We start from the raw sequence: 23,625 nt of genomic DNA on the forward strand, positions 1-23,625 counted from the left end.
AGCGCGCGTGTGTCAGAGGGCAGCGCGCGTGTGTCAGAGGGCAGCGCGCGTGTGTCAGAGGGCAGCGCGCGTGTGTCAGAGGGCAGCGCGCGTGTGTCAGAGGGCAGCGCGCGTGTGTCAGAGGGCAGCGCGCGTGTGTCAGAGGGCAGCGCGCGTGTGTCAGAGGGCAGCGCGCGTGTGTCAGAGGGCAGCGCGCGTGTGTCAGAGGGCAGCGCGCGTGTGTCAGAGGGCAGCGCGCGTGTGTCAGAGGGCAGCGCGCGTGTGTCAGAGGGCAGCGCGCGTGTGTCAGAGGGCAGCGCGCGTGTGTCAGAGGGCAGCGCGCGTGTGTCAGAGGGCAGCGCGCGTGTGTCAGAGGGCAGCGCGCGTGTGTCAGAGGGCAGCGCGCGTGTGTCAGAGGGCAGCGCGCGTGTGTCAGAGGGCAGCGCGCGTGTGTCAGAGGGCAGCGCGCGTGTGTCAGAGGGCAGCGCGCGTGTGTCAGAGGGCAGCGCGCGTGTGTCAGAGGGCAGCGCGCGTGTGTCAGAGGGCAGCGCGCGTGTGTCAGAGGGCAGCGCGCGTGTGTCAGAGGGCAGCGCGCGTGTGTCAGAGGGCAGCGCGCGTGTGTCAGAGGGCAGCGCGCGTGTGTCAGAGGGCAGCGCGCGTGTGTCAGAGGGCAGCGCGCGTGTGTCAGAGGGCAGCGCGCGTGTGTCAGAGGGCAGCGCGCGTGTGTCAGAGGGCAGCGCGCGTGTGTCAGAGGGCAGCGCGCGTGTGTCAGAGGGCAGCGCGCGTGTGTCAGAGGGCAGCGCGCGTGTGTCAGAGGGCAGCGCGCGTGTGTCAGAGGGCAGCGCGCGTGTGTCAGAGGGCAGCGCGCGTGTGTCAGAGGGCAGCGCGCGTGTGTCAGAGGGCAGCGCGCGTGTGTCAGAGGGCAGCGCGCGTGTGTCAGAGGGCAGCGCGCGTGTGTCAGAGGGCAGCGCGCGTGTGTCAGAGGGCAGCGCGCGTGTGTCAGAGGGCAGCGCGCGTGTGTCAGAGGGCAGCGCGCGTGTGTCAGAGGGCAGCGCGCGTGTGTCAGAGGGCAGCGCGCGTGTGTCAGAGGGCAGCGCGCGTGTGTCAGAGGGCAGCGCGCGTGTGTCAGAGGGCAGCGCGCGTGTGTCAGAGGGCAGCGCGCGTGTGTCAGAGGGCAGCGCGCGTGTGTCAGAGGGCAGCGCGCGTGAGGGCAGCGCGCGTGTGAGGGCAGCGCGCGTGTGAGGGTGACTGTCTGTGTGGAGTTTGCACATTCTCCCCGTGTTTGCGTGGGTTTCCTCCGGGTGCTCCGGTTTCCTCCCACAGTCCAAAGATGTGCGGGTTAGGTTGATTGGCTATGATAAGATTGACCCTTAGTGTTAGGGGGATTAAATACGTGGGGTTACGGGGATCGGGTGGGATATGTGTCGGTGCAGGCTCGATGGGCCGAATGGCCTCTATCTGCACTGTGGGGTTTCTGTGATTCTGTGATTCTGCGGCGCTAGAGGGCCTAGCGCTGCAATTGGCGCCGGTTCCTAAATTGCCTGGGGCCCTTCCGCGGCGGTAGACCGGTAGCGCTGCGCCGGCACCGATGACGTCATCGGTGTGCGCAGCGTCCCGGTTGCCGTGGTAACCCGGCCCCAAGCCGAAATTCAGTTGCGCCCGCCTCGCCCGTGGCAGGCTCAACGAAGACTCTGGCAACAGAGTCTTCCCCCAGTGTGCGCCGGCGCATAAAGGTGGAGCGGCGGCCGGCCGCGTTCCCAGCGGCCGCCTGCCCGCACCTCCCTTCCCGGACTCCTGCATTCCCCCACCGCGGCCCTGATCAGTGTCTCATGCGAGCCCGGTACTTCCCCGAGGTGCCGGGCTCAGATGTCGGGTCAATCCGCCGGACAGTTGTCGGCTGCAGGCAGCTCCTCCTTAACAGGAGGAGGAGGCCTGCAGTTCCCCCGCCTGCCGCACCGCATCGGGTGCCGCAGCGGGGGATTAGCGCCGGGAAACCCAAGTTGACGCCCGTTTTGAGGCGCTAAAGGAGGGTTTTAGCGCCCGCCGCCGTCTGGGCCCGGCGCACCCGAATTTTCGTCGGGCGCTGCCGCATTACCGCTGGCGCAAACTTTCTGGCGCTACAGCCCTGGCAAGACCAGAACCCAATTTCTAGGCCATAGAGTTTTACAGCACAGAAAGAGGCCCTTCGGCCCATCGTGTCTGCGCCGCCCATCCATCCCTGTCCAGTCTAATCCCATTTTCCAGCATTTGGTCCATAGCCTTGTATGCAATGGCATTCCAAGTGCTCATCCAAATGCTTCTTGAATGTTGTGAGGGTTCCTGCCTCTACCACCCTTTTGGGCATTGAGTTCCACATTCCAACCACCCTCTGGGTGAAAAAGTTCCTCCTCAAATCCCCTCTAAATCTCCTGCCCCTTACCCTGAATCTATGCCCCCTTGTTATTGACCCCCCTACGAAGGGGAAAAGTTCCTCTTTGTCTACCCTATCTATGCCCCTCATCATTTTGTATACCTCAATCAGGTCCCCCCTCAGCCTTCTTTGCTCCAAGGAAAACAACCCCAGCCTGTTTAGTCTTTCTTCATAGCTGAGGCGCTCCATCCCAGGTAACATCCTGGTGAATCTTCTCTGCACCCTCTCCAAAGCAATCACATCCTTCCTATAGTGAGGCGACCAGAACTGCACACAGTACTCCAGCTGTGGCCTCACCAGCGTTTTGTACAGCTCCATCATATCCTCCCTGCTCTTATATTCTATGCCTCGGCTAATGAAGGCAAGTATCCCATATGCCTTTTTAACCACCTTATCTACCTGTTCCGCTGCCTTCAGGGATCTATGTACATGTACACCAAGGTCCCTCTGACCCTCTGTACTTCCTAGGGTCCTACCACTCATTGTGTATTCTCTTGCCTTATTTGTCCGTCCAAAATGCATCACCTCGCACTTTTCAGGGTTAAATTCCATTTGCCACTTTTCCGCCCATCTGACCAACCCGTTTATATCGTCCTGTAGCCTGAGGCTTTCCTCCTCGCAATTGACCACCCCGCCAATTTTCGTGTCATCTGCGAACTTGCTGATCATACCTTTTACATTCTCATCCAAATCATTTATGTAGATCACAAACAACAAGGGACCCAGCACCGATCCCTGAGGTACCCCACTGGACACAGGCTTCCAGTCACAAAAGCAACCTTCGACCATCACCCTCTGCCTCCTGCCACTCAGCCAGTTTAGGATCCAACGCGCCAAGGCACCCTGGATCCCATGGGCTCTTACCTTCTTGACCAGTCTCCTATGCGGGACTTTGTCAAAGGCTTTACTGAAGTCCATGTAGACCACATCCACAGCATTTCCCTCAACCGCCCCCCTAGTCACCCCCTCGAAAAATTCAATCAGATTGGTCAGACATGATTTACCCTTGACAAAGCCATGCTGACTATCCCCGATTAATCCTTGCCTCTCCAAGTGGAGACTAATTTTGTCCCTCAGAATTTTTTCCAATAATTTCCCTACCACAGATGTTAGGCTCACTGGCCTGTAATTCCCTGGTTTATCCCTGCTACCCTTCTTGTATAATGGTACTACATTAGCTGTTCTCCAGTCCTCTGGTACATCCCCTGTGGCCAGAGAGGTTCTGAAAATTTGTGTCAGAGCCCCTGCAATCTCCTCCTTTGCCTCCCACAGCAGCCTGGGATACATCTCGTCCGGGCCTGGGGATTTATCCACTTTTTGGCCTGCTAAAACCGCTAGCACCTCCTCCCTCTCGATGCTAATATGTTCAAGTATGTCACAGTCCCCTTGCCCGATTTCTATGTCTGCATCGTCTTTCTCCATAGTGAACACAGATGCAAAAAATTCATTTAAAACCCCGCCTACATCATCTGGCTCTACACACAGATTGCCACTTTGGTCCCTAATGGGCCCTACCCTTTCCCTGGTTATCCTCTTGCCCTTAATATACTTATAAAACATCTTAGGATTTTCCTTTATTTTGCTCGCCAGTGTTATTTCATGGCCCCTCCTCGCCCTCCTAATTTCTTTTTTAAGTATGCCCCTGCACTTTTTATACTCCTCTAGGGCTTCTTCCGTCTTTAGTCTTTTGTAACTGCCAAAAGCCCCCCTTTTATTTCTAATGCATTTTTGTATATCCCTTGTCATCCAAGGTTCCCTTTGCTTGTTGGTCCCACCCTTGACCTTTACAGGAACATGTTGGCGTTGTACTCTCTCTATTTCCCTTCTGAAAGTCTCCCACTGTTTTGATGTGGATTTTCCTATAAGTAGCTGCTCCCAGTCCACTTTGGCCAGATCCTGCCTTATCATATTAAAATCGGCCTTCCCCCAATTTAGAACCCTTATTTCCGGGCCGCCTTTGTCTTTTTCCATGACCACCTTAAATCTCACCGAATTATGGTCACTGTCGCCAAAATGCTCTCCTACTGATACTTCCACCACTTGCCCGGCAACATTCCCCAGAATTAGGTCCAGTACCATCCCCTCTCTTGTAGGACTTTCTACATGTTGGCTCAAAAAGCTCTCCTGGATGCACTTTAAGAATTCTGCACCCTCTAAGCCTTTCACACTCTGACTATCCCAATTTATATTGGGGAAGTTGAAATCCCCCACTATTATTACCCTATTATTTTCGCACTTCTGAGATTTGCCTACATATCTGTTCCTCTATCTCCCCCTGACTGTTTGGGGGCCTATAGTACGCTCCCAGCAAAGTGCTTGCCCCCTTTTTGTTTTTAAGTTCTACCCATATGGCCTCATTAGAGGACCCCGCTAATATATCATCCCTCCTTACAGCAGTAATTGACTCCTTAATTAATATTGCAACACCCCCTCCCCTTTTACACCCCCCTCTGTCTCGCCTGAAGATTCTATACCCCGGAATATTGAGCTGCCAGTCCTGACCCTCCCTCAACCATGTCTCCGTGATAGCAACAATATCGTACTCCCATGTGTTCAACAACAACTTCAGTTCATCCACCTTATTTGCAAGACTCCTTGCATTAAAATAAATGCCTTCCAGCCCTGCCATATTCCCTTTTGCCTTCACATATTTGCTCTGCCTTCCCAGCTGACTTGTTTTTCCCTCTGTATTTGGCTGTAAATCACCCCCTACTATAGCTCCACTCTGTACCCCATCCCCCTGCCAAGTTAGTTTAAACCCCCCCCAGCAGTGCTAGCAAACCTCCCCGCAAGGATATTGGTTCCCCTCTGGTTCAGGTGTAAACCGTCCGACTTGTACAAGTCCCACCTTTCCCAGAAGCAGACCCAGTGATCCAGGAAACTAAAGCCCTCCCCCCTGCACCATCCCTTTAGCCACGCATTCATCTGTTCTATCTTCCTATTCCTATACCCACTAGCACGTGGCACCGGGAGTAATCCAGAGATTACAACCTTTGAGGTCCTGCTCTTTAATCCTTCACCTAGCTCCTTAAATTCTTGCTGCAGGACCTCATCCCTCTTTTTACCTATGTCGTTGGTACCAATGTGGACCACGACCTCTGGCTGTTCACCCTCCCCCTCCAGAATGCCCTGCAGCCGCTCAGTGATATCCTTGACCCTGGCACCAGGGAGGCAACAAACCATCCTGGATTCACGTCTACGGCCACAGAAACGCCTATCTGTTCCCCTTACTATAGAATCCCCTACCACTATTGCTCTCCCACTCTTTTCCCCCCCTTCCTGGGCAGCAGGAGCACCCCCAGTGCCAGGAAGTTGGCTGCTGCTGCCTTCCCCTGGTGAGTCATCCCCCCCAACAATATCCAAAGCGGTATACTTGTTTGAGAGGGGAATGGTCACAGGAGTCTCCTGCACTACCTGCCTGCTTCTATTGCTCCGCCTGGTGGTCACCCATTTCCTGTCTTCCTGTGCAGCCCTTCCCTGCGGTGTGACCAACTCACTAAACGTGCTATCCACAACCCTCTCAGCATCGTGAATGCTCAACAACCCATCCACCCGCAGCTCCAGCGACTCAATGCGGTCTGCTAGTAGCTGCAGATGGATGCATCTCTGGCACACGTGGTCATCAGGGGCACCGGGGTCCCTGAATTCCCACATAGAGCAAGAGGAGCATATCACAGTGTGTGTGCGAGGACAGTGTGTGTGCGAGGACAGTGTGTGTGTGAGGACAGTGTGTATGTGAGGACAGTGTGTGTGTGAGGGCAGTGTGTGTGTGAGGGCAGTGTGTGTGTGTGAGGGGACAGTGTGTGTGTGAGGGCAGTGTGTGTGTGTGTGTGTGTGTGTGTGAGGGCAGTGTGTGTGAGGGCAGTGTGTGTGAGGACAGTGTGTGTGTGTGAGGACAGTGTGTGTGTGTGAGGGCAGTGTGTGTGTGTGAGGACAGTGTGTGTGTGTGAGGGCAGTGTGTGTGTGTGTGTGTGTGTGTGTGAGGGCAGTGTGTGTGAGGGCAGTGTGTGTGAGGGCAGTGTGTGTGAGGGCAGTGTGTGTGAGGGCAGTGTGTGTGAGGGCAGTGTGTGTGTGTGTGTGTGTGTGTGTGAGGGCAGTGTGTGTGAGGGCAGTGTGTGTGTGTGTGTGTGTGAGGGCAGTGTGTGTGAGGGCAGTGTGTGTGTGTGTGTGTGTGTGTGAGGGCAGTGTGTGTGAGGACAGTGTGTGTGTGTGAGGACAGTGTGTGTGTGTGAGGACAGTGTGTGTGTGTGAGGACAGTGTGTGTGTGTGTGTGAGGGCAGTGTGTGTGTGTGAGGGCAGTGTGTGTGTGTGAGGGCAGTGTGTGTGTGTGAGGGCAGTGTGTGTGTGTGTGTGTGAGGACAGTGTGTGTGTGTGAGGACAGTGTGTGTGTGTGAGGGCAGTGTGTGTGTGAGGACAGTGTGTGTGCGTGAGGACAGTGTGTGTGTGTGAGGGCAGTGTGTGTGTGAGGACAGTGTGTGTGCGTGAGGACAGTGTGTGTGTGTGAGGACAGTGTGTGTGTGTGAGGACAGTGTGTGTGTGTGAGGGCAGTGTGTGTGTGTGTGTGAGGGCAGTGTGTGTGTGTGAGGGCAGTGTGTGTGTGTGAGGGCAGTGTGTGTGTGTGAGGACAGTGTGTGTGTGTGTGTGAGGGCAGTGTGTGTGTGTGAGGGCAGTGTGTGTGTGTGTGTGAGGGCAGTGTGTGTGTGTGAGGGCAGTGTGTGTGTGTGTGTGAGGACAGTGTGTGTGTGTGAGGACAGTGTGTGTGTGTGAGGGCAGTGTGTGTGTGAGGACAGTGTGTGTGCGTGAGGACAGTGTGTGTGTGTGAGGGCAGTGTGTGTGTGAGGACAGTGTGTGTGCGTGAGGACAGTGTGTGTGTGTGAGGACAGTGTGTGTGTGTGAGGACAGTGTGTGTGTGTGAGGGCAGTGTGTGTGTGTGTGTGAGGGCAGTGTGTGTGTGTGAGGGCAGTGTGTGTGTGTGAGGGCAGTGTGTGTGTGTGAGGACAGTGTGTGTGTGTGTGTGAGGGCAGTGTGTGTGTGTGAGGGCAGTGTGTGTGTGTGTGTGAGGGCAGTGTGTGTGTGTGAGGGCAGTGTGTGTGTGTGTGTGAGGGCAGTGTGTGTGTGTGAGGGCAGTGTGTGTGTGTGAGGGCAGTGTGTGTGTGTGAGGGCAGTGTGTGTGTGAGGACAGTGTGTGTGTGTGAGGACAGTGTGTGTGTGTGAGGACAGTGTGTGTGTGTGTGTGAGGGCAGTGTGTGTGTGTGTGAGGGCGGTGCGTGCGCGTGAGGGCGGCGCGCGCGCGTGAGGGCGGCGCGCGCGAGGGCGGCGCGCGCGAGGGCGGCGCGCGCGAGGGCAGCGCGCGCGAGGGCAGCGCGCGCGAGGGCAGCGTGCGCGAGGGCAGCGTGTGTGTGTGTGCGAGGGCAGTGCGTGTGCGAGGGCAGTGCGTGTGCGAGGGCAGTGCGTGTGCGAGGGCAGTGCGTGTGCGAGGGCAGTGCGTGTGCGAGGGCAGTGCGTGTGCGAGGGCAGTGCGTGTGCGAGGGCAGTGCGTGTGCGAGGGCAGTGCGTGTGCGAGGGCAGTGCGTGTGCGAGGACAGTGTGTGTGGGAGGGCAGTGCGTGTGCGAGGGCAGTGCGTGTGCGAGGGCAGTGCGTGTGCGAGGGCAGTGCGTGTGCGAGGGCAGTGCGTGTGGGAGGGCAGTGTGTGTGGGAGGGCAGTCTGTGTGAGGGCAGTCTGTGTGAGGGCAGTCTGTGTGAGGGCAGTGTGTGTGGGAGGGCAGTCTGTGTGAGGGCAGTCTGTGTGAGGGCAGTGTGCCAATTAGCATTTGGCTCAAAATTTTCAAATCAGTAATTGAACCAATTGCACTCTATGGCAGTGAGGTATGGGGACCGCTAACACAACAAGAATTTGCAAAATGGGACAAACACCCAATTGAGATCCTACATGCAGAATTCTGTAAAAGTATCCTCCGGACTCAAAGGAAAACAGTAAACAATGCATGCAGGGCGGAACTAGGCCAATATCCATTAATAATCACTATCCAAAAAAGAGCCACCAAATTTTGGAATCACCTACAAATGAGCAACCCCCAATGCTACCACTACGACGTCCTGAAATGCCAAGAGCTGACCATAAAGAAAAATACCCTCAGTCAACTAGTCCAGGGACTCAGTGAAGTAACTACTAACAATAACCAGTCCCAGGACAGTGACAGGGTAACACAAAGAATTCGACCCAACACAATCGTCGCTAAGCAAAAGGAAAAATATGTCATATTGGGCAGAAACAACAAAAACCCAAAGCAAACTCAATTGCTACTTGGCCCTAAACAGACAATACAACATAGCTGATTACCTGACTATGGTAAAGGATAACAAACTGAGAAGAACCTTGACAAGGTACAGACTTAGCGAACATAGCCTAGCGATCGAAAAAGGCAGACACAGGCAGACCAGGCTGCCAAGAGAAGACAGGATATGCTCTCACTGCAGTCTGGGAGTAGTTGAGACAGAGATGCACTTCCTCACAGCCTGTGGAAAATATCAGGGCATCAGGGAGAATTTCTACCAAAAATTCTCCCAAATATGCCCTGAATTCAGAAATCTGAATGACAACCAAAAACTCCCATTCCTACTGGGGGAGGAGAGAAGCTGTGTAACACTGGCGGCACACTATGTTACAGCTTGCCATGAACAGAGGGACAACCAGTAAACTAAGACAAGATTATATACAAACAAGGCGAATGTATATTTATAAACTGTATGAATAGAACCGCGTTTACGTGTTCAACCATAAATGTATTTTGATGCTTTGGCAACATAAGATGTACCTTATCATGCCAATAAAGCGATTTGAATTGTGAATTGTGAATTGTGTGTGAGGGCAGTGCGTGTGCGAGGGCAGTGCTTGTGTGCGAGGGCATTGTTTGTGTGCGAGGGCAGTGCGTGTGGGAGGGCATTGTTTGTGTGGGAGGGCATTGTTTGTGTGCGAGGGCAGTGCGTGTGCGAGGGCAGTGCGTGTGCGAGGGCAGTGCGTGTGCGAGGGCAGTGCGTGTGCGAGGGCAGTGCGTGTGCGAGGGCAGTGCGTGTGCGAGGGCAGTGCGTGTGCGAGGGCAGTGCGTGTGCGAGGGCAGTGCGTGTGCGAGGGCAGTGCGTGTGCGAGGGCAGTGCGTGTGCGAGGGCAGTGCGTGTGCGAGGGAAGTGCGTGAGCGAGGGCAGTGCGTGAGCGAGGGCAGTGCGTGTGCGAGGGCAGTGCGTGTGGGAGGGCAGTGCGTGTGGGAGGGCAGTGCGTGTGCGAGGGCAGTGCGTGTGCGAGGGCAGTGCGTGTGCGAGGGCAGTGCGTGTGCGAGGGCAGTGCGTGTGGGAGGGCAGTGCGTGTGGGAGGGCAGTGCGTGTGGGAGGGCAGTGCGTGTGGGAGGGCAGTGCGTGTGGGAGGGCAGTGCGTGTGGGAGGGCAGTGGGTGTGGGAGGGCAGTGCGTGTGGGAGGGCAGTGCGTGTGGGAGGGCAGTGCGTGTGGGAGGGCAGTGCGTGTGGGAGGGCAGTGCGTGTGGGAGGGCAGTGCGTGTGGGAGGGCAGTGCGTGTGGGAGGGCAGTGCGTGTGGGAGGGCAGTGCGTGTGGGAGAACAGTGCGTGTGGGAGAGCAGTGCGTGTGGGAGGGCAGTGCGTGTGGGAGGGCAGTGCGTGTGGGAGGGCAGTGCGTGTGGGAGGGCAGTGCGTGTGGGAGGGCAGTGCGTGTGGGAGGGCAGTGCGTGTGGGAGGGCAGTGCGTGTGGGAGGGCAGTGCGTGTGGGAGGGCAGTGCGTGTGGGAGGGCAGTGCGTGTGGGAGGGCAGTGCGTGTGGGAGGGCAGTGCGTGTGGGAGGGCAGTGCGTGTGGGAGGGCAGTGCGTGTGGGAGGGCAGTGCGTGTGGGAGGGCAGTGCGTGTGGGAGGGCAGTGCGTGTGGGAGGGCAGTGCGTGTGGGAGGGCAGTGCGTGTGGGAGGGCAGTGCGTGTGCGAGGGCAGTGCGTGTGGGAGAACAGTGCGTGTGGGAGGGCAGTGCGTGTGGGAGGGCAGTGCGTGTGGGAGGGCAGTGCGTGTGGGAGGGCAGTGCGTGTGGGAGGGCAGTGTGTGTGGGAGGGCAGTGCGTGTGGGAGGGCAGTGTGTGTGAGGACAGAAGGGAGAGGCCATGGACGTTACCGGGAGGGAGGAGAAGGGAGAGGCCATGGACGTTACCGGGAGGGAGGAGAAGGGAGAGGCCATGGAGGTTACCGGGAGGGAGGAGAAGGGAGAGGCCATGGAGGTTACCGGGAGGGAGGAGAAGGGAGAGGCCATGGAGGTTACCGGGAGGGAGGAGAAGGGAGAGGCCATGGAGGTTACCGGGAGGGAGGAGAAGGGAGAGGCCATGGAGGTTACCGGGAGGGAGGAGAAGGGAGAGGCCATGGACGTTACAGGGAGGGAGAAGGGAGAGGCCATGGACGTTACTGGGAGGGAGGAGAAGGGAGAGGCCATGGACGTTACCGGGAGGGAGGAGAAGGGAGAGGCCATGGAGGTTACCGGGAGGGAGGAGAAGGGAGAGGCCATGGAGGTTATCGGGAGGGAGGAGAAGGGAGAGGCCATGGACGTTACCGGGAGGGAGGAGAAGGGAGAGGCCATGGACGTTACCGGGAGGGAGGAGAAGGGAGAGGCCATGGACGTTACCGGGAGGGAGGAGAAGGGAGAGGCCATGGACGTTACCGGGAGGGAGGAGAAGGGAGAGGCCATGGACGTTACCGGGAGGGAGGAGAAGGGAGAGGCCATGGAGGTTACCGGGAGGGAGGAGAAGGGAGAGGCCATGGACGTTACTGGGAGGGAGGAGAAGGGAGAGGCCATGGACGTTACTGGGAGGGAGGAGAAGGGAGAGGCCATGGACGTTACTGGGAGGGAGGAGAAGGGAGAGGCCATGGACGTTACCGGGAGGGAGGCAGCACGGTGGCATAGTGGTTAGCACTGTTGCCTCACAGCGCCAGGGACCCGGGTTCGAATCCGGCTTCGGGTGACTGTCTGTGTGGAGTTTGCACATTCTCCCCGTGTTTGCGTGGGTTTCCTCCGGGTGCTCCGGTTTCCTCCCACAGTCCAAAGATGTGCGGGTTAGGTTGATTGGCTATGTTAAAAATTGACCCTTAGTGTTAGGGGGATTAAATACGTGGGGTTGCGGGGATGGGGTGGGATATGTGTCGGTGCAGGCTCGATGGGCTGAAATGGCCTCTATCTGCACTGTGAGGTTTCTGTGATCTGTGATCTGTGATCTGAGAAGGGAGAGGCCATGGAGGTTACCGGGAGGGAGGAGAAGGGAGAGGCCATGGACGTTACCGGGGGGGGGAGGAGAAGGGAGAGGCCATGGACGTTACCGGGAGGGAGGAGAAGGGAGAGGCCATGGACGTTACTGGGAGGGAGGAGAAGGGAGAGGCTGTAGTGAAATCTGTTTGTCTTGATCCTGTATTCGTTTTGCACTCATGTATATTACCCTCCCCCACGGTGTATAGTTTCACTTCCTCTTTCCCGACTAACCTGGGAGGTTCCAGGTCTTGGCTCTTGGCTCCGCCCCTGACTTCTCTTACATAAAGATCCCAGGATCTGTATGACTCATTCCTGTGAACCAGTCGGCGTGTTGAGATGTTAGCTCTGATCTTAGTGATTAAAAGCCAACTTGTTTAAGTCTATAACTTCTAGTTTTGTGGTATTGAAGGCCCATCAATTTTAATCACTAAAGAATACTAGGATGGATCGACTCCTAAAACCAGAGCGTCTGGACTTGGGTCCACATTCTGCTGAAGCATCAAATCAATTTGGACACTGGCTCAAATGCTTCGAACTCTTCGCGGGGGCCTCATCCGCTAGCGAGGTAGATAAACTGAGTCTACTGACTACTCGCGTAAGTCATCGGATTCATTCGTTCATCCGGGACGCCACCTCTTACATGGAGGCCATCACTATCCTGAAGGCCCAATACCAGAGGCCGGTAAACGAAGTGTACGCCAGACATCTGCTGGCTACACGCAGGCAGCGACCAGAGGAATCAATGGACGATTTCTTACAGGGCCTAAAGGACCTAGTCCGGGACTGTAACTGCAAGGCCGTGACGGCCAATGCGTACTCTGACGAATTGGTCCGCGATTCCTTCATCGCGGGCCTCAAATCGAATTATATCCGGCAGAGACTGCTGGAGAAGGAGGTCCTGGACTTAAAAAAGGCAGTGGCCACTGCGCGATCGCTGGACGTGGCCCAGAAAAACTCTGACTCTTATTTTTCCGGCCATGCGGCCCTCACCGCCTCGTGCGCGCCGAAGGGGCCGCCATCTTGGAATCAGCCATCTTCCCCATCCAGGTCTCAGACCAGCTCTACGCCGCCGGAGTCCCCACACAGAAGTTCACCCAGGAGTCCTACTACAGCGGCAATGTCTCGAGGCCCGAAATGCTACTTCTGCGGCCAGGCCAAGCACTCCAGACAACGATACCCAGCGAAGGACGCTACATGCTTCAAATGTAAGAAAAAGGGGCATTTTAGCAAAGTCTGCAGGGGGAATCCGATTTCCAACTCCGTCACCGCCTCGTGTGTGCCGTGCGGGCCGCCATCTTGGGATCCGCCATCTTTTCCCGACTCAACGGCCGCCCAGAGCCCAACAGTGGCTTCGATCACGGTGGATCAATCCAGGCCACACCCGTTGACAAAATCCACGATGGACATGCAGGTAAACGGGAATTTAACAAAATGTTTAATTGACTGTGGGAGTACCAAGAGTTTTATCCACCCTAGCCTGGTACGGCGGCACTCATTAACGGTAACCCCTACACGGAGCAGAATTGCTATGGCTGCTAAGCCCCACACTTCGGACATTTTGGGCTACTGTGTGGTAACACTGACTGTAAAAGGCACGGACTACAAGGATTTTAAACTCCTCGTGATGCCAGAACTCTGTGTTAATGTAATCTTGGGCTTGGACTTCCAGTGCCACCACGAAAGTGTCATGCTAGCATATGGCGGGTCCCAGCCGCCACTCACAGTCTGTGGCCTATCAACCTTAAAAATCAGCCCGCCCTCTTTATTCGCTAATCTCGCTCCGAACTGTAGGCCCATAGCGACCAAAAGTAGACGGTACAGTCTGGAAGACAGACACTTTATCAAGGCGGAAGTGGACAGACTCCTGCGGGAAGGCATTATTGAATGCAGTACCAGCCCGTGGCGTGCCCAAGTAGTCATAGTTAAAAATAGCGAAAAGAAACGGATGGTAATTGACTACAGCCAGACTGTTAATATTTATACCCAGCTGGACGCCTACCCTTTACCCCGCATATCAGAAATGGTCAACCAGATTGCGCAATACCGAGTCTTCTCGACTATCGACCTCAAATCCGCGTATCACCAGCTCCCCATTAGAATGGAGGACCGCCCATACACCGCCTTCGAGGCGAACGGGTGCCTCTACCATTTTCTCAGAGTGCCCTTCGAGGTAACAAATAGGGTCTCGGTCTTCCAACGTGAGATGGACCGCATGGTTGACGAGAATAAACTACAAGCTACCTACCCCTATCTGGACAATGTCACTATCTGCGGGCACAACCAGCAAGACCAATCTAAATCTTGCGAGATTTTTAAAAACTGCCCTAAAGCTGAATCTAACCTACAACGAAGACAAATGTGTCTTCAACACAACCCGTCTCTGTATCCTCGGCTGTGTGGTGGAAGATGGGGTAATTGGACCGGACCCTGACCGATTACGCCCCCTAAAGGAACTGCCCCTGCCACACAATCCCAAAGCTTTAAAAAAGTGCCTGGGATTTTTTTCGTATTATGCCCAATGGGTGCCCAATTACTCTGATAAGGCCCGACCCCTCATTAAATCGACGTCCTTCCCACTATCAGCTGAAGCTCGGGAGGCTTTTACCAGTATTAAACAGGACATTGAAAGGGCTGCAGTGTGTGCAGTGGACGAATGCATTCCCTTTCAAGTCGAAAGCGATGCGTCAGACTTTGCCTTAGCTGCGACCCTCAATCAGGCTGGGAGACCTGTGGCCTTTTTCTCCCGAACCCTTCAGGGACCTGAAATCAGGCACTCTTCTATCGAGAAGGAGGCACAGGCTATAGTGGAGGCAGTGCGGCACTGGAGACACTACCTAGCCGGCAAACGTTTCACCCTGCTCACCGACCAGCGGTCGGTGGCTTTCATGTTTAATAACAAAGGGGGAAAATCAAGAATGACAAAATACTCAGGTGGAGGATCGAACTATCCACGTTCGACTATGATATTATGCACAGGCCGGGAGCCCTTAATGAACCCCCAGACGCCCTATCGCGGGGAATGTGTGCCAGCATTCATACGGACAAATTACAGGGTCTCCACAACGACCTCTGTCACCCAGGGGTCACCCGACTATACCATTTTATAAAGTCCCGCAATCTGCCCCACTCCATCGAGGAGGTCAGGGTAATGACCAGAGCCTGCCGCATCTGTGCGGAATGCAAGCCTCGTTTCTACAGGCCTGACCGTGCACACCTTATCAAAGCCACACGGCCATTCGAGCGCCTAAGTCTGGACTTCAAGGGACCCCTTCCCTCTGCCGACCGTAACGTATACTTCCTCAATATCATTGATGAATATTCCCGCTTCCCCTTCGCCATTCCCTGCCCAGACATGACCAGTGCCACGGTCATCAAGTGTCTCTGTAATCTATTCTGCATGTTTGGCATGCCGAACTACATACACAGCGATAGGGGTACGTCATTCATGAGTGACGAGCTGCGCCAGTTCTTGCTCTCGAAGGGGATAGCCACTAGCAGAACCACTAGCTACAACCCCTGGGGTAATGGGCAAGTGGAAAGGGAGAATGCTACTGTTTGGAAGGCTGTCACGTTAGCCTTAAAGTCAAAAGGCCTTCCAACCTCCCGCTGGCAGGAAGTCCTCCCAGACGTGCTCCACTCCATAAGGTCTCTGTTATGTACTGCCACTAACGCTACCCCTCACGAAAAGATGTTCGTTTTCCCCCGGAAATCCACCTCGGGCATATCTCTACCCGCGTGGCTGACGTCTCCGGGGACAGTACTATTGCGGAAGCACGCGAGAGGCCATAAAACGGACCCCTTGTGGAAAAGGTACAGCTCCTCCATGCAATCCCTCAGTACGCCTATATCGAATACTCTGACGGGCGAGAGGACACTGTTTCCATAAAAGACCTCGCTCCCTCGGGGAGCGGAGAGAACGATGGGAGACTACCCGATGAAGACCTACACTACAAAGAGACAGGACGCTCAGAGGTATCAATACCCAACTTTAACCTGGAGGACACTGCAGATAACCTGGAAGACACTGCGGAGGCCCGGACAGCGGAGGAACCAGAATCCACTCCCCTAGAGGCACCCCAACCGGCTTTGCGCCGATCACTGAGAACTGCAAAACCTCCTGACAGACTCACTTATACCAACTTTTAAGAAACATCACCCCGATGGACTAAATCTATAGATGGGGTGAATGTAATGAAATCTGTTTGTCTTGATCCTGTATTCGTTTTGCACTCATGTATATTACCCTCCCCCACTGTGTATAGTTTCACTTCCTCTTTCCCGACTAACCTGGGAGGTTCCAGGTCTTGGCTCTTGGCTCCGCCCCTGACTTCTCTTACATAAAGGTCCCAGGATCTGTATGACTCATTCCTGTGAACCAGTCGGCGTGTTGAGATGTTAGCTCTGATCTTAGTGATTAAAAGCCAACTTGTTTAAGTCTATAGCTTCTAGTTTTGTGGTTATTGAAGGCCCATCAGAGGCCATGGACGTTACCGGGAGGGAGGAGAAGGGAGAGGCCATGGACGTTACTGGGAGGGAGGAGAAGGGAGAGGCCATGGAGGTTACTGGGAGGGAGGAGAAGGGACAGGCCATGGAGGTTACCGGGAGGGAGGAGAAGGGAGAGGCCATGGACGTTACCGGGAGGGAGGAGAAGGGAGAGGCCATGGACGTTACCGGGAGGGAGGAGAAGGGAGAGGCCATGGACGTTACCGGGAGGGAGGAGAAGGGAGAGGCCATGGACGTTACCGGGAGGGAGGAGAAGGGAGAGGCCATGGACGTTACTGGGAGGGAGGAGAAGGGAGAGGCCACGGAGGTTACCGGGAGGGAGGAGAAGGGAGAGGCCATGGAGGTGAGCTGAAGGCGAGGCTGGAACTCACTGACCTGGAAGCCCAGGCAACGGCCGTAGAAGCAGCCCTTGTGCATGGAGTTGGACTCGTGCAGGAAGTCCTCGGAGAGGCCCTTCTCCTCGCCGAAGAAGAGGTCACCGTGCTTGTTGGCGGTCAGCAGCTTCTGGGCGAAGTAGACCAGGGCGCGGAGCTGGCAGAGGGCCGAGCAGTAGGCCTCGATCTCCATGCAGTTGTGGTTGGTGCGGAAGAAGATGCTGCGACGGTTGGTGGAGATGTAGCGGGCCTTGTGGATGATGTGCAGGATGCAGGAGCGCACCACCTTTATCAGGCTACGGTAGCCGTTGGCCGGTGTGCGCTCGTCGAAGTCGAAGACGGGGAAGACTCCGGTGAAGCCGTGCACGACCGCCTGCAGCCCGCGCCCGTGCTCCTGGATCTGGGCAAAGGCGGAGACGAACCGTCGCCCCGTCTCCGACGGGTGCTGCCGGAAGAAGCGGATGTTGTCCTCAGTGACGGAGTGGAGGAGGAGGAACATGGTCCGCACGTCCATGGACGGGGTGGACATGACGGAGGCTGAAGAGGAAAAGAAAGGCACGGTGTTTATAACTGCGCCGTCCGGGGTAGGGAGGTGTGGGCATTCAAATGCCCCTCGAGGCTTTTACACAGGAGCAGGAGGCCATTCAGCCCCTCGAGCCTGTTACACAGGAACAGGTGGCCATTCAGCCCCTCGAGCCTGTTACACAGGAACAGGAGGAGGCCATTCAGCCCCTCGAGCCTGCTACACAGGGACAGGAGGAGGCCCATTCAGCCCCCTCGAGCCTGCTACACAGGGACAGGAGGAGGCCCATTCAGCCCATCGAGCCTGTTACATTGGAACAGGAGGAGGCCATTCAGCCCCTCGAGCCTGTTACATAGGAACAGGAGGAGGCCATTCAGACCCTCGAGCCTGTTGCACAGGAACAGGAGGAGCCCATTCAGCCCCTCGAGCCTGTTACACAGGAACAGGAGGAGGCCCATTCAGTCCCCTCGAGCCTGCTACACAGGGACAGGAGGAGGCTCATTCAGCCCATCGAGCCTGTTACATTGGAACAGGAGGAGGCCATTCAGCCCCTCGAGCCTGTTACATAGGAACAGGAGGAGGCCCATTCAGCCCCTCGAGCCTGTTACATAGGAACAGGAGGAGGCCCATTCAGCCCCTCGAGCCTGTTACATAGGAATAGGAGGAGGCCCATTCAGCCCCTCGAGCCTGTTACATAGGAACAGGAGGAGGCCCATTCAGCCCCTCAAGCCTGTTACACAGGAACAGGAGGAGGCCATTCAGCCCATCGAGCCTGTTACACAGGGACAGGAGGAGGCCATTCAGCCCATCGAGCCTGTTACACAGGAGCAGGAGGAGGTCGTTCAGCCCCTCAAGCCTCTTACACAGGTGTGGAGATGCCGGTGTTGGACTGGGGTGGACAAATGTAAGAAGTCACACAACACCAGGTTATAGTCCAACAGTTTTATTTGAAATCACAAGTTTTCGGAGCGCTGCTCCTTCGTCAGGTGAAGTCGGAGGGTCGCTGCCCTAAGCTTGACATGTATGCTCAAGCTGTCAGGAGATGCATCAACGCCAGATTCATCAGCCGCACTCACAAGACAGTCCAGAATGTCACCCGAGCACAACGCAATGCCATCCATGCTCTCAAGACCAACCGCAACATCGTTATCAAACCAGCAAAGGAGGAGCCATCGTCATACAGAACAGAACGGACTATTGCAAAGAAGCATACCGACAACTGGACAACCAGGAACACTACAGACAGTTACCCGCAGATCCGACCAAAGAACACACCCGCCAACTCAACAGACTGATCAAGACCTTCGATCCAGACCTTCGAAGCATCCTACGCGCTCTCATCCCACGTACTCCCCACGTGGGAGACTTCTACTGCCTCCCAAAGATGCACAAAGCCAACACACCCGGACGTCCTATCGTATCAGGCAACGGAACCCTGTGTGAGAACCTCTCTGGATACGTCGAGGGCATCCTGAAACCCATCGTACAGGGAACCCCCAGCTTCTGTTGCGACACTACAGACTTCTTACAGAAACTCAGCACCCACGGACCAGTTGAGCCAGGAACACTCCTCGCCACGATGGACGTCTCAGCACTCTACACCAGTATCCCCCACGATGACGGCATCGCTGCGACAGCCTCAGTACTCAACACCAACAACAGCCAATCTCCAGATGCCATCCTACAACTCATCCGCTTCATCCTTGACCACAATGTCTTCACCTTCGACAACCAGTTCTTTACCCAAACACACAGAACAGCCATGGGGACCAAATTCGCACCCCAATACACCAACATCTTCATGCACAAGTTCGAGCAAGACTTCTTCGCTGCACAGGACCTCCAACCAACGCTATACACCAGATACATCAACGACATTTTCTTCCTATGGACCCACGGCGAAGAATCACTGAAAAGACTACACGATAACATCAACAAGTTCCATCCCACCATCAAACTCACCATGGACTACTCCTCAGAATCGGTTTCATTCTTGGACACACGAATCTCCATCAAAGACAGACACCTCAGCACTTCACTCTACCGCAAGCCCACGGACAACCTCAGGATGCTCCACTTCTCCAGCTTCCACCCTAACCACGTTAAAGAAGCCATCCCCTATGGACAAGCCCTGCGAATACACAGGATCTGCTCAGACGAGGAGGAACACGATGGACACCTACAGACGCTGAAAGACGCCCTCGTAAGAACGGGATATGATGCTCGACTCGTCGATCGACAGTTCTGACGGGCCACAGCAAAAAATCGCATAGACCTCCTCAGAAGACAAACACGGGACACAACCAACAGAGTACCTTTCGTCGTCCAGTACTTCCCCGGAGCAGAGAAACTACGCCATGTTCTTCACAGCCTTCAACATGTCATCGATGACGACGAACACCTCGTTTAGGCCATCCCCACGCCTCCACTACTCGCCTTCAAACAGCCGCCTAACCTCAAACAGACCATCGTTCGCAGCAAATTACCCAGCTTTCAGGAGAACAGCGACCACGACACCACACAACCCTGCCACGGCAACCTCTGCAAGACATGCCAGATCATCAACACAGATACCATCACCACCCACCAGGTACATGGTACATACTCATGTGACTCGGCCAACGTTGTCTACCTCATACGTTGCAGGAAAGGATGCCCCACACATCGGCGAGACCATGCAGACACTGCGACAACGGATGAACGGACACCGCGCAACAATCGCAGTCGGGGAACACTTCAGCAGTCAAGGACATTCAGCCTCCGATCTTCGGGTAAGCATTCTCCAAGGTGGCCTTCGAGACACACGACAACGCAAAATCGTAAAGCAGAAACTGATAGCCAAGTTCCGCACTCATGAGGACGGCCTCAACCGGGATCTTGGGTTCATGTCACGCTACATGTAACCCCACCTGATGTAGGGTCATCCAGACTCGAGTCGTCGTTGGCTTGTTCTCTCTACACAGATGTGGCCGGACCTGCTGTGATTTCCAGCAAAGAAAATGTTTTTTGTCTGTTTTTTGTTTTTCATACAGACCCCAGCATCTGCAACATTTTACCCCTTGTGACCCCACCTCATTGTTCTTTGATGTAATGTTTTCCTGACTGACCTGTTTGGACACCATTCACACCTTTGATTGCTGTGATTATCTCTCTGCTGAGGTGTGATAAATGGCAGTTAGAAAGATTACCTGTAATCATCTGGCATTATTCTCTGGCTATATAATCTGTGTCTATAGGCATCTCTCCACTTCACCTGACGAAGGAGCAGCGCTCCGAAAGCTTGTGATTTCAAATAAAACTGTTGAACCTAGTGTTGTGACTTCTTACTCTTACACAGGAACAGGGGGAGGCCATTCAGCCCCTCGAACCTGTTACACAGGAGCAGGAGGAGGCCATTCAGCCCATCGAGCCTGTTACACAGGAACAGGAGGAGGCCATTCAGCCCATCGAGCCTGTTACACAGGAACAGGAGGAGGCCATTCAGCCCCGCAAGCCTGTTCTGCCATTCAATTAGATCATGGCAGATCTGTATCTTAACTCCGTTTACCCGCCTTGGTTCCGTATCCCTTAATACCCTGACCTAACAAAAATCTAACAATCTCGGTCTTGACATTTTCAATTGGCCCCCCCCCAGCATCCACAGCTTTTTAGGGGAGTGAGTTTCAGATTTAGAAGAACAAAGGCAGGTGTATGGGAACATCATCACCTCCAAGTCAGGCAGCATCCTGACTTGGACATACAAAGAAAGACCTGCATTTATGTAGCACCTATCATGACTTCAGGACATCCCAGCGTGCTCGACAGCCAATTAAGTACTTTTGAAGTGTAGTCCCTGTTATAATAAAGGAAGTGTCATAAATCGCAACTTCTACAAGGAGTAACTCAGGAAGTACTACTGAACGGCCAGCTGAGGGCGCCGTCTGAGGCCTTGCCAGTGACGCCCAGATCCCCAAGAGTGAACAAAAAAACAAGTGGGTAGAGGGGGAAGAGACGAAATGAGCTGACGGATGGTGAGGGGGGGCAGGGAGCTGGGGTGGGCCTGATTACCTTTTCATATTCTGTACACCCACTGAGCCCCTCCCTGACATCACCCGAAAACTGGGCCCCTCACCCGGCATCATCAGCCGAACCAAACTGGGCCCCTCCCCTGTGTCCCGGGACCGATATTTATCCCTGAGCCAACACCTAAAATAGATGATCTGGTCTAAGTCACATTGCTGTTTGTGGGAGCTTGCTGTGCGCAATTTGGCTGCTGCATTTCCTAAATTACAACAGTGACCACACTTCAGAAAAAGTACTTCAACAGCTGTAAAGTGCTTTGGGACGTCCTGAGGTGGTGAAAGGTGATGTAGAAATGGGAGTTCTTTCATTAAAATGCACAGAGTTAGTATTATATTCTCGACTCGCATGTCCTTAGTTAATCCTAGCTGGATGCAGATAACTGAAGGCTTGGCTCCCGGTACGGGAAAGTCTCCATTTTAAAATTCTCATGCTGGTGTTCCAATGTCTCCATGGCCTCACCCCTCCCTATCGCTGTAACCTCCTCCAGCCCCACAACCCTCCAAGATGTGTCAGCCATGGCTCATCTGGAAGCACCCTTGCCTCTGAGTCCGAAGGTTGTGGGTTCAAACTGCCACTCCAGAGACTGCAGCACAAAAGCCTAGGCTGACACTCCAGTGCGGTGCTGAGGGAGTGCTGCACTGTTGGAGGTGCCATATTTCGGAAGAGACGTTAAACCGAGGCCCCGTCTGCTCTTTCAGGTGGACGTAAAAGATCCCTTGGCACTATTTCGAAGAAGAGCAGGGGAGTTCTCCCCCCCGGTGTAAAGCGCTTTGGGACGTCCAGAGGTCGTGAAAGGCACTATATAAATGCAAGTCTGTCTTTCTTTTTAGATCTCTGCGCTCCTCCAATTCTGGCCTCTTGCGCATCCCCCGATTTCCATCGCTCCAACAATGGCGGCCGTACCTTCAGCTGCCTGGGCCCCGAGCTCTGGAATTCCCTCCCTAAACTTCTCAAGGCTCTCCACCTGTCTCTCCTTCTTTAAGACGCTCTTTAAAGTCAACCTCTTGAACCAAGCTTTTGGTCACATGTCCTAATATCTCTTTATGTGGCTCAGTGCCAAATTGTTATGTTAAAGGCATAAATGGAAGTTGTTGCTGTTGAAACAGGAAAGTGCAGACGGCAGCTGGTCAGCCCCACTGCTCACCCAGCAGATTCCACATTAGGTTACACGAGAAGCATTAAAAACACAACAGCGATAGCCTTGAGCTGGCCTCTGCGGCAGGAACAATTTCAATACTTCCTGCCAGATGCAATGTAGAGCAAAAGACAGTAAGGCATACAACACACGGGGCTGGTCCAGAGACAAACAGATCCGAATGTAACTGACTGTTCCTCTCCTTCAGTGTGATACCAAGCACTGAAGTCAGATAAAGTTCAACCAGGTGCAGGCTGGAAGGCGGGTAGGAGAGTGCGGATTATCCGATAGGCAAGAGCATGACCTACAGAGGAGCAGTGTTACACAGTCCGCATGCTGCCCCTGCCGGTGTCAGCCCCAACATCCAGAGCCAAAGGAGGGGGCTACTGAATCAGATGCCTGCATGGGGCACACTCCAGATCTCGCTTTGTTACTCGACTGTGGGCAGGCTCAACACTTGACTCACTTCCGACGACATTTCTGTGCAGACGTTCACACTCTCGGGATATCCCAGTGCGACTCACAGCCAACAAATCATAGAATCATAGAAAGTTACAGCACGGAAGGAGGCCATTTCGGCCCATCGTGTCTGCGCCGGCCAACAAAGGGCTATCCAGCCTAATCCCACTTCCCAGCTCTTGGTCCATAGCCCTGCAGGTTACAGCATCCCAAGTGCACATCCGAGTACTTTTTAAATGTGGTTAGGGTTTCTGCCTCTACCACCCTTTCAGGCAGTGAGTTCCAGACCCCCACAACCCTCTGGGTGATGAAATTTCCCCTCAAATCTCCTCTAAACCTTCCCCCAGTTACTTTAAATCTGTGCCCCCTGGTTTTTGACCCCTCTGCTAAGGGAAATCGGTCCTTTCTATCCACTTTATCTAGGCCCCTCATAATTTTATACACCTCAATAAGGCCTCCCCTCATCCTGTTCCAAGGAAAACAGACCCAGCCTATCCAGTCTTTCCTCATAGCTAAGATTCTCTACTCCCCGCAACATCCTTGTAAATCTCCTCTGTACCCTCTCCAGTGCAATCACATCTTTCCTGTAATGTGGTGACCAGAACTGCACGCAGTACTCTAGCTGTGGCCCAACTAGTATTTTATACAGTTGAAGTATAATCCCCCTGCTCTGGGCCTGCGACAGGAGGTGAGTGAACCAACAAGAGGGAAGAATCTACTTGACCTTGTCCTCTCCAATCTACCTGTCACAGATGCATCTGTCCATGACAGCATTGGCAGCAGTGACCACCGCACAGTCATTGTGAAGATGAAGTCCTGTCTTCACACTGAGGACACCCTCCATCGTGTTGTGTGGCACCACTGTGCTAAATGGGATAGATTCAGAACAGATCTAGCAGCT

General features: G+C 54.7%; 1 protein-coding gene across 3 annotated transcripts in view; it reads right to left on the reverse strand.

The window, feature by feature from the left end:
- lipeb (lipase, hormone-sensitive b) overlaps positions 1-23,625 on the reverse strand; it is a 576,644-nt gene that overhangs the window by 458,435 nt on the left and 94,584 nt on the right. For all 3 annotated transcript variants that reach the window (XM_086003861.1, XM_086003860.1, XM_086003862.1), the window contains exon 2: positions 16,547-17,082. In XM_086003861.1, coding sequence (XP_085859987.1) covers positions 16,547-17,082 — 536 coding nt within the window. The remainder of the gene's footprint in view (positions 1-16,546; positions 17,083-23,625) is intronic.

Source organism: Somniosus microcephalus, chromosome 12 (genome assembly GCF_052327205.1).
Source record: "Somniosus microcephalus isolate GS21.2 chromosome 12, FLI_Smic_1.0, whole genome shotgun sequence".
NCBI lineage: Eukaryota > Metazoa > Chordata > Chondrichthyes > Squaliformes > Somniosidae > Somniosus > Somniosus microcephalus.